General features: G+C 38.6%; 1 protein-coding gene across 1 annotated transcript in view; it reads left to right on the top strand.

Moving 5' to 3' along the window:
* SNAP91 (synaptosome associated protein 91) overlaps positions 1-16,566 on the top strand; it is a 466,999-nt gene that overhangs the window by 322,299 nt on the left and 128,134 nt on the right. Inside the window, exons 11-12 of the mRNA XM_053710488.1 lie at positions 13,424-13,445; positions 15,643-15,729. Of these exons, the coding sequence (XP_053566463.1) occupies positions 13,424-13,445; positions 15,643-15,729 (109 nt within the window). The remainder of the gene's footprint in view (positions 1-13,423; positions 13,446-15,642; positions 15,730-16,566) is intronic.

Raw genomic sequence — 16,566 nt, 5'->3', positions numbered from 1 at the left:
TAATGTCTCTTTCTTTTGCATGATGTACCGAGTCCACGGATTCATCCTTACTTGTGGGATATTGTCCTTCCTAACAGGAAGTAGCAAAGAGAGCACCACAGCAGAGCTGTCTATATAGCTCCCCCCTTAACTCCACCCCCCAGTCATTCTCTTTGCTGGCTCTAAGCTGGAAGGGTAAAGAGAAGAGGTGTTAAACTGTTAGTTTTTATTTTCTCTTCAATCAAGTTTATTTTTAAATGTTACCGGTGTTGTACTATTTACTCTCAGGCAGGACATAGATGAAGATTTCTGCCTAGAGGATGATGATCTTAGCATTTGTAACTAAGGTCCACTGCTGTTCCCACAGAAGCTGAGGAGCACAGGAAAACTTCAGTGTGAGGAACGGTTTCTTGCTATACAGCAATGAGGTATGTTCAGTCATTTTTTCTGCAGAGACTGTGATAACTCAGAAAGGCTGACAATGTCTCCAATAGGGGAAGGGTAAGCAGTAATCCTAGTGTTATCAGAGGTTTTACTAGCTTGCATAAAGGGTTAATTTTTTGTGGGCACTCAGTTTGTTATGTGAATTTGGGACAAACGTTTTTGTGTCTGGGATAACGTTTTCAGTTTTATGGGACATTTGCTTGAGGGTTCTTTGGGGTTGTTTATAACCCACATGGCTTTCAGGCAGGGTTTGTTAGTTTTGTGTAGGCCCCAGCAACATCGAGTGAGGTGGGCGTGGCCTATTTTCGTGCCTCAGTTGCGCACTTACAAGCAGCAAGCAACTTCTCCTGAGGTCCTGATAATCTTCTGAGGGACTAATTGAAGCTTTAAACCCCATATTATCATTTCCTAAGGGCAGGCAGGGCCACAGCAGAGCTGTGGCAAGGTGCTTTAGGGTTTTTTAACCGGTTTTAGACAATTATCAATCCGTTTTTTTCATTTGGGGGTTTATTGCTTATTTACTTGTGGTGCAATCCTTAGTGGGTACACTGTTAAAATTTCGGAATTTTTGAAGCAATTTTAACCTGTTTTGCAGTTTGTGTATGCCTTTTTTTCTCTTAAAGGTACAGTACCGTTTTTGCAAATTGTGTTTTTTTCATTAAATAAAGTGTTTTCCAAGCTTGCTTGCTTCATTACTAGCCTGTTAAACATGTCTGACACAGAGGAAACTCATTGTTCAATTTGTTTAGAAGCCATTGTGGAACCCCCTCTAAGAATGTGTCCCAATTGTACTGATATATCTATAAATTGCAAACAGCATATTTTGACTTATAAAAATTTGGTATTAAATGATTCTCAGACAGAAGGAAATCAGGTTTCGCCATCTAGTTCTCCCCAAGTGTCACAACCAGTAACGCCCGCACAAGCAACGCCAAGTACTTCTAGTGCGTCTAATTCTTTCACCTTGCAAGATATGGCCTCCGTTATGAATACTACCCTCACAGAGGTTTTATCTAAACTGCCAGGGTTGCAAGGGAAGCGCAGTAGCTCTTGGTTAAGAACAAATGCTGAGCCTTCTGACGCTTTAGTAGCCGTATCCGATATTCCCTCACAATGTTCTGAGGTAGGGATGAGGGATTTGCTGTCTGAGGGAGAGATTTCTGATTCAGGAAAGATGTTCCCTCAGACAGATTCAGATATGACGGCATTTAAATTTAAGCTAGAGCACCTCCGTTTATTGCTCAGGGAGGTTTTAGCTACTCTGGATGATTGTGACCCCAGGGTTTTCTTCTTCAACCTATAGCGTGCATTGTTCCGGTAACCACTGCAGCTGCTTTTTGGTTTGAGGCTCTAGAAGAGGCTCTTCAGATGGAGACCCCACTAGATGATATTTTGGACAGAATTAAGGCCCTTAAGTTGGATAATTCTTTTATTAAAGACGCCGCTTTTCATCTTGCTAAGTTAGGGGCAAAGAATTGAGGTTTTGCCATTTTAGCGCAAAGAGCGTTATGGCTTAAGTCCTGGTCAGCTGATGTGTCATCTAAATCTAAGCTTTTGTCCATCCCTTTCAAAGGTAAGACCCTATTCAGGCCTGCACTGAAAGAGATCATTTCAGACATTACTGGAGGGAAGGGTCATACCCTCCCTCAGGATAAGTCAAGGATCAAACAAAATAATTTTCGTTCCTTTCGAAACTTCAAGAGTGGTCCCAATTCCTCTTCCTCTGCTGCAAAGCAAGAGGGGAACTTTGCTCAACCCAAGCCAACCTGGAGACCTAATCAGGCTTGGAACAAGGGTAAACAGGCCAAAAAGCCTGCTGCTGCCACTAATTCAGCATGAAGGGGTAGCCCCCGATCCGGGACCGGATCTAGTAGGAAGCAGACTCTCTCTCTTTGCTCACGCCTGGGCAAGAGACGTTCAGGATTCCTGGGCAGTAGAAATTGTAACCCAGGGATACCTTCTAGATTTCAAGGATTCCCCTCCAAGGGGGAGGTTCCATCTTTCTCAATTGTCTGTAAACCGACAAAAAGAGAGGCGTTCTTACGCTGTGTAGAAGACCTTTTTACCATGGGAGTGATCTCCCCAGTCCCAAAAGCAGAGCAGGGACAGGGGTTCTACTCCAATCTGTTTGTGGTTCCCAAGAAAGAGGGAACTTTCAGACCAATTCTAGATCTCAAGATCCTAAACCAATTTGTAAGAGTCCCATCCTTCAAGATGGAGACCATTCGGACTATCTTACCATTGATCCAGGAGGGTCAATATATGACTACCGTGGATTTAAAGGATGCATATCTACACATTCCTATCCACAAAGATCATCACCAGTTCCTCAGGTTCACCTTTCTGGACAAGCATCAGTTTGTGGATCTTCCCTTCGGGTTGGCCATGGCGCCACGAATCTTCACAAATGTGCTAGGGTCCATTCTGATGATTCTAAGGCCACGGGGCATAGCAGTGGCCCCTTATCTAGACGACATTCTAATTCAAGCGTCGACTTTCCAACTAGCCAAGTCCCACATGGACTTAGTGTTGGCTTTTCTAAGATCTCACGGGTGGAAGGTGAACGTAAAAAAGAGTTCTGTTTCCACCCTCACAAGGGTTTCCTTTCTAGGGACTTTGATAGACTCGGTGGAAATGAAAATATTTCTGACGGAGGTCAGGAAATCAAAGATTTTGTCCACCTGCCGAGCTCTTCATTCCATTCCTCGGCCGTCAGTGGCTCAGTGTATGGAGGTAATTGGGCTAATGGTAGCGGCAATGGACATAGTTCCGTTTGCTCGCTTGCATCTCAGACCACTGCAACTATGCATGCTCAATCAGTGGAATGGGGATTATGCGGATTTATCTCCTCAGATAAATCTGGATCAAGAGACCAGAGACTCTCTCTTCTTTGGTGGTTGTCACAGGATCATCTGTCCCAGGGAATGTGTTTCCACAGGCCAGATTGGGTTATAGTGACGACAGACGGCAGCCTTCTGGGCTGGGGTGCAGTCTAGAATTCCCTGAAACCTCAAGGTTTGTGGACTCGGGAGGAGGCCCTCCTACCGATAAATATTCTGGAATTAAGAGCGATATTCAATGCTCTCCAGGCATGGCCTCAGCTGGCTTCGGCCAGATTCATCAGGTTTCAGTCGGACAACATCACGACTGTGGCTTATATCAATCATCAGGGCGGAACAAAGAGTTCCTTGGCGATGACAGAAGTCTCAAGGATAATTCGATGGGCAGAGGATCACTCTTACCATCTGTCAGCAATCTATATCCCAGGAGTAGAGAACTGGGAGGTGGATTTTCTAAGTCGTCAGACTTTTCATCCGGGGGAGTGGAAACTCCATCCGGAGGTGTTTGCTCACCTGGTTCGGCTATGGGGCACACCAGAATTGGATATGATGGCGTCTCGTCAGAACGCCAAACTTCCTCGTTACGGATCCAGGTCAAGGGATCCTCAGGCAGTACTGATAGATGCTCTAGCAGTGCCCTGGTCGTTCAACCTGGCTTATGTGTTTCCACCATTTCCTCTCCTTCCTCGTTTGATTGCCAGAATCAAACAGGAGAGAGCTTCGGTGATCTTGATAGCTCCTGCGTGGCCACGCAGGACTTGGTATGCAGACCTGGTGGACATGTCATCTCTGTCACCATGGACTCTGCCACTGAGACGGGACCTTCTCATTCAAGGTCCATTCCAGCATCCAAATCTAATTTCTCTGCAACTGACTGCGTGGAGATTGAACGCTTGATTTTATCAAAGCGGGGTTTCTTTGAGTCGGTCATAGATACCTTGATTCAGGCTCTAAAACCTGTTACCAGGAAAATCTATCATAAGATATGGCGTAAATATATTTTTTGGTGCGAATCCAAAGGCTACTCCTGTAGTAAAATCAGGATTCCTAGGATTTTGTCTTTTCTCCAAGAGGGATTGGAGAAAGGATTGTCAGCTAGTTCCCTAAATGGACAGATATCTGCTCTGTCCTGTTGCACAAGCGTCTGACAGATGTCCCAGACGTTCTGGCTTTTTGTCAGGCTTTAGCTAGAATTAAGCCTGTGTTTAAATCTGTTGTTCCGCCATGGAGTTTAAATTTAGTTCTGAGAGTTCTTCAGGGGGTTCCATTTGAACCCATGCATTCCATGGATATTAAGCTTTTATCTTGGAAAGTTTTATTCCTAGTTGCTATTTCTTCAGCTCGAAGAGTTTCTGAACTATCTGCATTACAATGTGACTCACCTTATCTTGTGTTCCATGCTGATAAGGTGGTTTTGCGTACCAGGCCTGGGTTCCTACCTTAGGTTGTTACTGACAGGAATATCAATCAGGAGATTGTTGTTCCTTCTCTGTGTCCTAATCCTTCTTCTAAGAAGGAACGTCTGTTTCAAAACTTGGACGTGGTTCGTGCTTTGAAATTCTTTTTACAGGCAACCAAAGATTTTCGTCAAACATCTTCTTTGTTTGTTGTCTATTCTGGAAAGCGTAGGGGTCAAAAGGCTACTGCGACTTCTCTTTCCTTTTGGCTGAAAAGCATCATCCGTTTAGCTTATGAGACTGCTGAACAGCAGCCTCCTGAAAGGATTACAGCTCATTCTACTAGAGCGGTAGCTTCCACATGGGCTTTTAAAAATGATGCTTCTGTTGAACAGATTTGTAAGGCTGCGACTTGGTTTTCGCTCCATACCTTTTCAAAATTTTACAAATTTGATACTTTTGCTTCTTCGGAGGCTATTTTTGGGAGAAAGGTTTTGCAAGCAGTGGTGCCTTCCATTTAGGTTTCTGTCTTGTCCCTCCCTTCATCTGTGTCCTAAAGCTTTGATATTGGTATCCCACAAGTAAGGATGAATCCGTGGACTCGGTACATCATGCAAAAGAAAACAAAATTTATGCTTACCTGATAAATTTCTTTCTTTTGCGATGTACCGAGTCCACGGCCCGCCCTGTCTATCAAGACAGATAGTATTTTTTTTATTGAAAACTTCAGTCACCTCTGCACCTTATAGTTTCTCCTTTTCTTCCTTGGCCTTCGGTCGAATGACTGGGGGGTGGAGCTCTGCTGTGGTGCTCTCTTTCTACTTCCTGTTAGGAAGGACAATATCCCACAAGTAAGGATGAATCCGTGGACTCGGTACATCGCAAAAGAAAGAAATTTATCAGGTAAGCATAAATTTTGTTTTCTCTACACAATGGTCAATACTTTGAGGGAGCAACTGAAAAGGACCATTTATTACCTGTTTACTGGGAACTTGATTGCTGCTTGTTGCCTTTTGTTTGCATAGCTTTTTTGCAGAGAATACAAAAGTATTCATATTTTCAGTATAGGTGGTGGTTTCAACAAGCAAAATTAGCTATCTCAAATGGCAAAATAAACGTAAAAGAGCTGTTTGTAAACAATATAATACACTCTAGAGCAGTGTTTTTCAACCAGTGTGCCGTGAGAGATCCTCAAGTGTGCCACGGCAGACTGACAACAGTGAGGGGGTGTCCCTCTTTCAAATTTTGAAATATTGGGAGGTATGTGACAGGCTCATCAGGCATCATTTACAACCATGACATTGACATTCATTCACAGACAATCATTATGATTGTGAATGAATGTCAATATGTCATGTATAGTTTGTAGGAGGCATGGCATGACAGCACAGTACAGTGTGTATGTATGTATATGTATATATATATATATATATATATATATATATATATATATATATATATATATATATATATATATATATATATATATATATATATATATATATATATGTGTGTGTGTATATATATATATCCTGTATTAGGTTACAAAGTGTGATTTTGTAAAATTTTGGATGGTGGTGTGCCGCAGGATTTTTTAATGTAAAAAAGTGTGCCACGGCAAAAAAAAAGGTTGCAAATCACTGCTCTAGAGTGTAAAATTATTAGCAGCCAAGGGTAACTGATTTAAATTTTTGGGAGAAGCGCCAACAATAAACACATTTTTACCATTTTTGCTTTAAAAAGGGTTTGCTGAGAGGAATAGTAATGTAACAAAGTGTGCACTTGCTCTTTATTATGAATGTGTCAATGTACCATCTCGTTTTTTTTTTTATTCTGTTGCAAATCCATTGAATGTTATGAAATGACCTTGCTTAATAGAAAATGTAACTAACGAACAGATACTCTTAAAGTCAATCATTTAAAGGGATTCCATAAATGCCACATATCTGCAATTTAGACTCAGTTTTGTTTTTGAAAATAGAGGTTACCTTAGCATCTATTAAACACAATGTCTGTCTTCCTTTTGTGTTTATGCTGCTTTTGGATTTCACAGTGATGGGTAAGCCGTTAACATTTTTCTTGTTTCAGTTAAAATGAAAGAAGAGAGATAAAATGGATGTATTCCCTTTGCAAAAACATTTTGAATCAGATTGCACAATAGTTTGGTTCAAGGAGTAAAGGATCTGTCTGGCGCTATAAATCTTGTTGATCAAAGAAACATAATTATAGGATAAGCATTACTTTAGCAGTACATGAATTCTTGTCTACAAACATGAATAATACAACAAGACTGTCAAAAAGTCTTGATAACAAGGAAATTCAGAATATACACAATACTGTGCGAAAATAGCATAAAATTAGATATCCAATCATACATGTGCTTATTTGCTGAGGTAAGGAAAGGGGATCACTATATATACAAGAAAACAAATAATTATATATATATATATCCCATAAATAATTTATAAATATAAATTTTGCCTTCCCACTGGAAAAATGTATCTGCATATAACTACAGAGAGCAAAATCCTAGACACGCACACACACTTATGCATGTTTCAATTGGAACTAGTTCTAGTCTAATGCTTTGCTTATTGATACTTCACATTATTTTAAAAATTAAACAAGCATTGTATATGAATTTGAGCACCTGCTGACGTATTTCAATCAAACACTTTAAATAAATAAAAAATGTTTATATAAATTAAAATACATTTTAAATGTTGTTTGTGTTTCTTTCATGTAATTAGCAAGAGTCCATGAGCTAGTGACGTATGGGATATACATTCCTACCAGGAGGGGCAAAGCTTCCCAAACCTCAAAATGCCTATAAATACACCCCTCACCACACCCACAATTCAGTTTTACAAACTTTGCCTCCGATGGAGGTGGTGAAGTAAGTTTGTGCTAGATTCTACGTTGATATGCGCTCCGCAGCAAGTTGGAGCCCGGTTTTCCTCTCAGCGTGCAGTGAATGTCAGAGGGATGTGAGAAGAGTATTGCCTATTTGAATGCAGTGATCTCCTTCTACGGGGTCTATTTCATAGGTTCTCTGTTATCGGTCGTAGAGATTCATCTCTTACCTCCCTTTTCAGATCGACGATATACTCTTATATATACCATTACCTCTGCTGATTCTCGTTTCAGTACTGGTTTGGCTATCTGCTATATGTAGATGAGTGTCCTGGGGTAAGTAAGTCTTATTTTCTGTGACACTCCAAGCTATGGTTGGGCACTTTGTTTATAAAGTTCTAAATATATGTATTCAAACATTTATTTGCCTTGACTCAGAATGTTCAACTTTCCTTATTTTCAGACAGTCAGTTTCATATTTGGGATAATGCATTTTTTGATTTATTCATTTTTTCTTACCTTCAAAAATTTGACTCTTCCCGGTGGGCTATTAGGCTCGCGGGGGCTGAAAATGCCTCTTTTTATTACGTCATTTTTGGCGCGGACTTTTTTGGCGCAAAATTCTATTTCCGTTTCCGGCATCATACGTGTCGCCGGAAGTTACGTCATTTTTTGACGTTATTTCGCGCCAAAGATGTCGGCGTTCCGGATATGGCGTCATTTTGGCGCCAAAAGCATTTAGGCGCCAAATAATATGGGCGTCGCTTTAGTCTCCTCAATTATTTAAGTTTCATTTTTTATTGCTTCTGGTTGCTAGAGGCTTGTTCTTGGCATTTTTTCCCATTCCTGAAACTGTCATGTAAGGAATTTGATCAATTTTGCTTTATATATATGTTGTTTTTTCTCTTACATATTGCAAGATGTCTCACGTTGCATCTGAGTCAGAAGATACTACAGGAAAATCGCTGTCAAGTACTGAATCTACCAAAGCTAAGTGCATCTGCTGTAAACTTTTGGTAGCCATTTCTCCAGCTGTTGTTTGTATTGATTGTCATGACAAACTTGTTAAAGCAGATAATATTTCCTTTAGTAAAGTACCATTGCCTGTTGCAGTTCCTTCAACATCTAAGGTGCAGAATGTTCCTGATAATATAAGAGATTTTGTTTCTGAATCCATAAAGAAGGCTATGTCTGTTATTTCTCCTTCTAGTAAACGTAAAAAATCTTTTAAAACTTCTCTCCCTACAGATGAATTTTTAAATGAACATCATCATTCTGATTCTGATGACTCCTCTGGTTCAGAGGATTCTGTCTCTGAGGTTGATGCTGATAAATCTTCATATTTATTTAAAATGGAATTTATTCGTTCTTTACTTAAAGAAGTACTAATTGCTTTAGAAATAGAGGATTCTGGTCCTCCTGATACTAATTCTAAACGTTTTGGATAAGGTATTTAAAGCTCCTGTGGTTATTCCAGAAGTTTTTCCTGTTCCTAATGCTATTTCTGCAGTAATTTCCAAAGAATGGGATAAATTGGGTAATTCATTTACTCCTTCTAAACGTTTTAAGCATTTATATCCTGTGCCGTCTGACAGATTGGAATTTTGGGACAAAATCCCTAAAGTTGATGGGGCTATTTCTACCCTTGCTAAACGTACTACTATTCCTACGTCAGATGGTACTTCCTTTAAGGATCCTCTAGATAGGAAAATTGAGTCCTTTCTAAGAAAAGCTTATCTGTGTTCAGGTAATCTTCTTAGACCTGCTATATCTTTGGCTGATGTTGCTGCAGCTTCAACTTTTTGGTTGGAAACTTTAGCGCAACAAGTAACACATCGTGATTCTCATGATATTATTATTCTTCTACAGCATGCTAATAATTTTATCTGTGATGCCATTTTTGATATTATCAGAGTTGATGTCAGGTTTATGTCTCTAGCTATTTTAGCTAGAAGAGCTTTATGGCTTAAAACTTGGAATGCTGATATGGCTTCTAAATCAACTTTACTTTCTATTTCTTTCCAGGGTAACAAGTTATTTGGTTCTCAGTTGGATTCCATCATTTCAACTGTTACTGGTGGGAAAGGAACTTTTTTACCACAGGATAAAAAATCTAAAGGTAAAAGTAGGGCTAATAATCGTTTTCGTTCCTTTCGTTTCAACAAAGAACAAAAGCCTGATCCTTCATCCTCAGGAGCAGTTTCAGTTTGGAAACCATCTCCAGTCTGGAATAAATCCAAGCCAGCTAGAAAGGCAAAGCCTGCTTCTAAGTCCACATGAAGGTGCGGCCCTCATTCCAGCTCAGCTGGTAGGGGGCAGGTTACGTTTTTTTCAAAGAAATTTGGATCAATTCTGTTCACAATCTTTGGATTCAGAACATTGTTTCGGAAGGGTACAGGATTGGTTTCAAGATGAGACCTCCTGCAAAGAGATTTTTTCTTTCCCGTGTCCCAGTAAATCCAGTAAAAGCTCAAGCATTTCTGAAATGTGTTTCAGATCTAGAGTTGACTGGAGTAATTATGCCAGTTCCAGTTCTGGAACAGGGGATGGGGTTTTATTCAAATCTCTTCATTGTACCAAAGAAGGAGAACTCCTTCAGACCAGTTCTGGATCTAAAAATATTGAATCGTTATGTACGAATACCAACGTTCAAAATGGTAACTGTAAGGACTATCTTGCCTTTTGTTCAGCAAGGGAATTATATGTCCACAATAGATTTACAGGATGCATATCTGCATATTCCGATTCATCCAGATCATTATCAGTTCCTGAGATTCTCTTTTCTGGACAAGCATTACCAGTTTGTGGCTCTGCCGTTTGGCCTAGCGACAGCTCCAAGAATTTTTTCAAAGGTTCTCGGTGCCCTTCTATCTGTAATCAGAGAACAGGGTATTGTGGTATTTCCTTATTTGGACGATATCTTGGTACTTGCTCAGTCTTTACATTTAGCAGAATCTCATACGAATCGACTTGTGTTGTTTCTTCAAGATCATGGTTGGAGGATCAATTTACCAAAAAGTTCTTTGATTCCTCAGACAAGGGTAACCTTTCTGGGTTTCCAGATGGATTCAGTGTCCATGACTCTGTCTTTAACAGACAAGAGACGTCTAAAATTGATTGCAGCTTGTCGAAACCTTCAGTCACAATCATTCTCTTCGGTAGCCTTATGCATGGAAATTCTAGGTCTTATGACTGCTGCATCGGACGCGATCCCCTTTGCTCGTTTTCACATGCGACCTCTTCAGCTCTGTATGCTGAAGCAATGGTGCAAGGATTACACGAAGATATCTCAAACAATATCTTTAAAACCGATTGTTCGACACTCTCTAACATGGTGGACAGATCACCATCGTTTAATTCAGGGGGCTTCTTTTGTGCTTCCGACCTGGACTGTAATTTCAACAGATGCAAGTCTCTCGGGTTGGGGAGCTGTGTGGGGATCTCTGACAGCACAAGGAGTTTGGGAATCTCAGGAGGTGAGATTTCCGATCAATATTTTGGAACTCCGTGCAATTTTCAGAGCTCTTCAGTTTTGGCCTCTTCTGAAGAGAGAATCGTTCATTTGTTTTCAGACAGACAATGTCACAACTTTGGCATACATCAATCATCAAGGAGGGACTCACAGTCCTCTGGCTATGAAAGAAGTATCTCGAATTTTGGTTTGGGCGGAATCCAGCTCCTGTCTAATCTCTGCGGTTCATATCCCAGGTATAGACAATTGGGAAGCGGATTATCTCAGTCGCCAAACGTTGCATCCGGGCGAATGGTCTCTTCACCCAGAGGTATTTCTTCAGATTGTTCAAATGTGGGAACTTCCAGAAATAGATCTGATGGCATCCCATCTAAACAAGAAACTTCCCAGGTATCTGTCCAGATCCCGGGATCCTCAGGCGGAGGCAGTGGATGCATTATCACTTCCTTGGAAGTATCATCCTGCCTATATCTTTCCGCCTCTAGTTCTTCTTCCAAGAGTAATCTCCAAGATTCTGAAGGAATGCTCGTTTGTTCTGCTGGTAGCTCCGGCATGGCCTCACAGGTTTTGGTATGCGGATCTTGTCCGGATGGCCTCTTGCCAACCGTGGACTCTTCCGTTAAGACCAGACCTTCTGTCACAAGGTCCCTTTTTCCATCAGGATCTGAAATCCTTAAATTTAAAGGTATGGAGATTGAACGCTTGATTCTTGGTCAAAGAGGTTTCTCTGACTCTGTCATTAATACTATGTTACAGGCTCGTAAATCTGTATCTCGAGAGATATATTATAGAGTCTGGAAGACTTATATTTCTTGGTGTCTTTCTCATGATTTTTCTTGGCATTCTTTTAGAATACCGAGAATTTTACAGTTTCTTCAGGATGGTTTAGATAAGGGTTTGTCCGCAAGTTCTTTGAAAGGACAAATCTCTGCTCTTTCAGTTCTTTTTCATAGAAAGATTGCTATTCTTCCTGATATTCATTGTTTTGTACAAGCTTTGGTACGTATAAAACCTGTCATTAAGTCAATTTCTCCTCCTTGGAGTTTGAATTTGGTTCTGGGAGCTCTTCAAGCTTCTCCGTTTGAACCTATGCATTCATTGGACATTAAATTACTTTCTTGGAAAGTTTTGTTCCTTTTGGCCATCTCTTCTGCCAGAAGAGTTTCTGAATTATCTGCTCTTTCTTGTGAGTCTCCTTTCTGATTTTTCATCAGGATAAGGCGGGTGTTGCGAACTTCTTTTGAATTTTTACCTAAAGTTGTGAATTCCAACAACATTAGTAGGGAAATTGTGGTTCCTTCATTATGTCCTAATCCTAAGAATTCTAAGGAGAAATCGTTGCATTCTTTGGATGTTGTTAGAGCTTTGAAATATTATGTTGAAGCTACGAAATCTTTCCGTAAGACTTCTAGTCTATTTGTTATCTTTTCCGGTTCTAGAAAAGGCCAGAAAGCTTCTGCCATTTCTTTGGCATCTTGGTTGAAATCTTTAATTCATCTTGCCTATGTTGAGTCGGGTAAAACTCTGCCTCATAGGATTACAGCTCATTCTACTAGGTCAGTTTCTACTTCCTGGGCGTTTAGGAATGAAGCTTCGGTTGACCAGATCTGCAAAGCAGCAACTTGGTCCTCTTTGCATACTTTTACTAAATTCTACCATTTTGATGTATTTTCTTCTTCTGAAGCAGTTTTTGGTAGAAAAGTACTTCAGGCAGCGGTTTCAGTTTGAATCTTCTGCTTATGTTTTTCGTTAAACTTTATTTTGGGTGTGGATTATTTTCAGCAGGAATTGGCTGTCTTTATTTTATCCCTCCCTCTCTAGTGACTCTTGTGTGGAAAGATCCACATCTTGGGTAGTCATTATCCCATACGTCACTAGCTCATGGACTCTTGCTAATTACATGAAAGAAAACATAATTTATGTAAGAACTTACCTGATAAATTCATTTCTTTCATATTAGCAAGAGTCCATGAGGCCCGCCCTTTTTTTGTGGTGGTTATGATTTTGTATAAAGCACAATTATTCCAATTCCTTATTTTATATGCTTTCGCACTTTTTTATCACCCCACTTCTTGGCTATTCGTTAAACTGAATTGTGGGTGTGGTGAGGGGGTGTATTTATAGGCATTTTGAGGTTTGGGAAACTTTGCCCCCTCCTGGTAGGAATGTATATCCCATACGTCACTAGCTCATGGACTCTTGCTAATATGAAAGAAATGAATTTATCAGGTAAGTTCTTACATAAATTATGTTTTTCCCTTTTTTTGCTTTATTGATGCCTTTAATTATTCATTGTTCCTATCATTTTATAAAATATTTTACAGAACAGCCAGGTGTGCCATATAAATCGGTCTCATTAAATTTACAAAATGTAAATGCATTTAAAAGATTTTTGTTTTTAATTTATTATGCATGTCTTTTGTTTTGTGTGACTTCAGGTCTGGATCTCCTGTGGGCAAGGTAAATAAGATTTATTTTTCCTACTCAATCATTTTCTGTTGAACAGCATGATTTCGTTTTCTGAGTAAAATAAATTGTATAATACGGTTTGCACAAAAAGGTATCTGGTGGATTAATTGAAGCCATTTACAAAATGCATGTTGGCAGCACACCTTGTTTTCAGCTAATGTTTTTTTTAGGTCTTGCTCAATCTAAACACCTACAACAGTATTTGTATTATAGCAGTTAATTTGAAAAAATCAATTTTAAGAAACCATACGTGTAAGTCTGAGTGTACACTAACAGTCTACAATTGTCAAAAATAATTTGACATTGCGTTTTGCTCTCTTTCATACTTTTAATGTACTCATTAAAAGGCTTTGGTGGACATTAAGAGAAAGTGTTGTCCTTTTACTTTTCTCCATTGTACTGTAGTTTTGATTAAAACTGCTTTACTGTGCTGGGGGAATTATACAGAGAACAGCAATTTAAGATGCTATATCAGATCTATATTATGCCAAGGTCTCTGTCATATTGGAGCAAGGAGAATGAGAAATTGCTATGTGTAAATCGTAAATATAGATTTGCAGATCTCATTCACTATTTTTTAGGGTTGCACCAATACCATTTTTTTATGACCGAGTACAAGTACCGATACTTGTTTTCAAATACTCGCTGATACCAATTACCGATACTTTTTTTTTAATGTCATGTGACAGTTTACCAAGCACAATACAGACTATAATTATAAAGAAGAAATCTTAAATAATTAAAGGACTGTAATTCAAAAGACATTATGAAATAATACGTTTTATTTGTCACAAAGTTCACTGAACAGGTTTATAAATAAAAAATATTACAATAAAATATTACATTTAAAGGGGTGATACAATTGGGTTGTAGGGCTGTTATATAACATAAAGGTGACATTTGTATGGAGGTTCGACTCTAAGTTGAACACTTTCACTTTCCACACTACTGCATGATGCAGAAATATATTTTTGGGCCATTTTAGCCAGAGCTGGAAATCTGTTTATTAACTGCCCAGTACTTCAGGGGTTTGTCTGAACGAGGTACAGTGATCTCTCCTACAATAATACAAATAACATCAATTTGTATTGGCAGAACAGTAGTAAACAATTTTTAGTTTAGTCTCAACTCCAGTTTAAAATGAAATGGGAACATGCAGTTTGAAAAAACGCCACAAGATAGCATATGGGTAGGAAGTGGAGGTATTGGTTTAAGTATTGGTGCATTTGCACGAGTACAAGTACTCATGCAAATACTTGGTATCTGTACCGATACCGATACTAGTATCGGTATCGGTGCAACCCTACTATTTTTGGTATTGCCTAAAAATACAGAGGTTTTGGAGTAGCTCTCTTTCTAAGCAAACAAAATTAAGATTTATTCATTTTTCTATGCAGACTGACTTTTTTTTCTAACAACTTATAAGGACATTGGAAATATTACCTCCTTGTTGAATATAGCTATTCTTCTTGGTAGGAAATTGATTTTAAAGAATTGTAAATCTAATCGAGAACCCAAATTTTCGGAATTTAAAAATCTAGTATTATATCCTCTCTGGCTGGAGCAAGTTAATGTACAAGCAGGAATAGAAAATATTAATTTTTTTGGGAAATGGGAAGATTACATAAAGTCATTAGATATTGTTACACAAACGTTAATTATATATCCTTTTAAAAACTATATTTTTATAATCAAAGCCAATCTAAGAGGATAATGGAAAAATCTTGGATTTAACTAGTAAGATAATTTATGTTTACTTATCAATGTGGTAAATGTGAACTAGTAGGACGCCCCCCCTCCCCTTTTTTATTTTTATTTTATTATGTGTTATTTGGGAAAAGGACACCACATAATTGTTTTTTGATATAGAATTCAACTAGTTGGAATTAGTGGGAATGGGGTGAACGGATAAGGGAGGAAGTAGCCATTGAGGAAAGAGGCAATGGTTGACCAGATCTGCTATTTAGCTATTTGGTCTCCTTCTGAGGCAAAAAAAAAGGAAAAAAGAAAAAAAAAACTGCTTTACTGTTCTTAAGTGATATTTAGTCCAAATAAGAAAAGAAAAAAGTTAATTTGTTTTCCTTTTTTTTTTAAAATCAATCAAACATTACTGAACAATTCTTTCTGACTCGAATTACAACCTACAATTTCATGTTAATATATACTAATTTGTGTTTTTGTGTTCTAGTCTTCTCCAGCTACAACTGTCACTTCTCCAAACACCACCCCATCTAAAACTGTAGACACATCTCCACCTGTTGATCTTTTTGCTCACGTCCAGTAACAGCATCACCAATTTGGTAAATATTTAGTAGTATAAAAAATGAAAATATATTGGCGTACATTTATTAAGTGATATTGTATAATCTTACCAAGCTTGAGCCTTTTTCCATGAAGCATACGTTATTTGAAGAATTAATTAAAGATGGCTCTGTGAGACTGACAGTTTAAAATGTGTGTTTTTTTTATTTTTTATTTATTTTCTTGGCTACTTTCAACTCTAAAATAACATCACCTCCCCTAGTAAGGGCTGTATTGAAACTCAATTACAATTTATTTTTCTCTTGTGTTTATTGTAAAAGCACATAAAGAGATGATTATCTTTGGTTTAATATTAAAGGGACAGTTTACTCCAGACTTTTTATTGTTTAAAAAGATAGATAATCCCTTTATTGCCCATTAGTTATAGTCATATACTTTTTACCTCTTTGATTACCTTGTATCTAAGACTTTGCAGACTGCCCCCTTATTTCAGTTATTTTAACAGACTTGTTTTTTAGCCAGTGCCCTCTAATAAGTAACAATATTATCTATATGGCCCACATGAACTAGCGCTGTCTAGTTGTAAAAACTGTCAAAATGCACTGAGATAAGAGGCAGCCTTCAAGGGCTTGGAAATTAGCATATGAGCCTACCTAGGTTTAGCTTTAAACAAAGAATATCAAGAGAACAATGCAAATTTGATGATAAAAGTAAACGTTTTATTAAAAGTCTATATCCTATCTAAATCATGAAGGTTTAATTTTGACTTGACTGTCCCTTTTAAGCCATGTTTTAGAAGGCAATATTCTGCAACTTTTCTGCCCCTCCAATCTGCTGACATTTTTGCATA

The sequence above is a fragment of the Bombina bombina genome, chromosome 4, assembly GCF_027579735.1.
Source record: "Bombina bombina isolate aBomBom1 chromosome 4, aBomBom1.pri, whole genome shotgun sequence".
NCBI lineage: Eukaryota > Metazoa > Chordata > Amphibia > Anura > Bombinatoridae > Bombina > Bombina bombina.
Note: the sequence above shows the minus strand (reverse complement) of the source record. Positions and strands in the feature narration are given on the sequence as shown.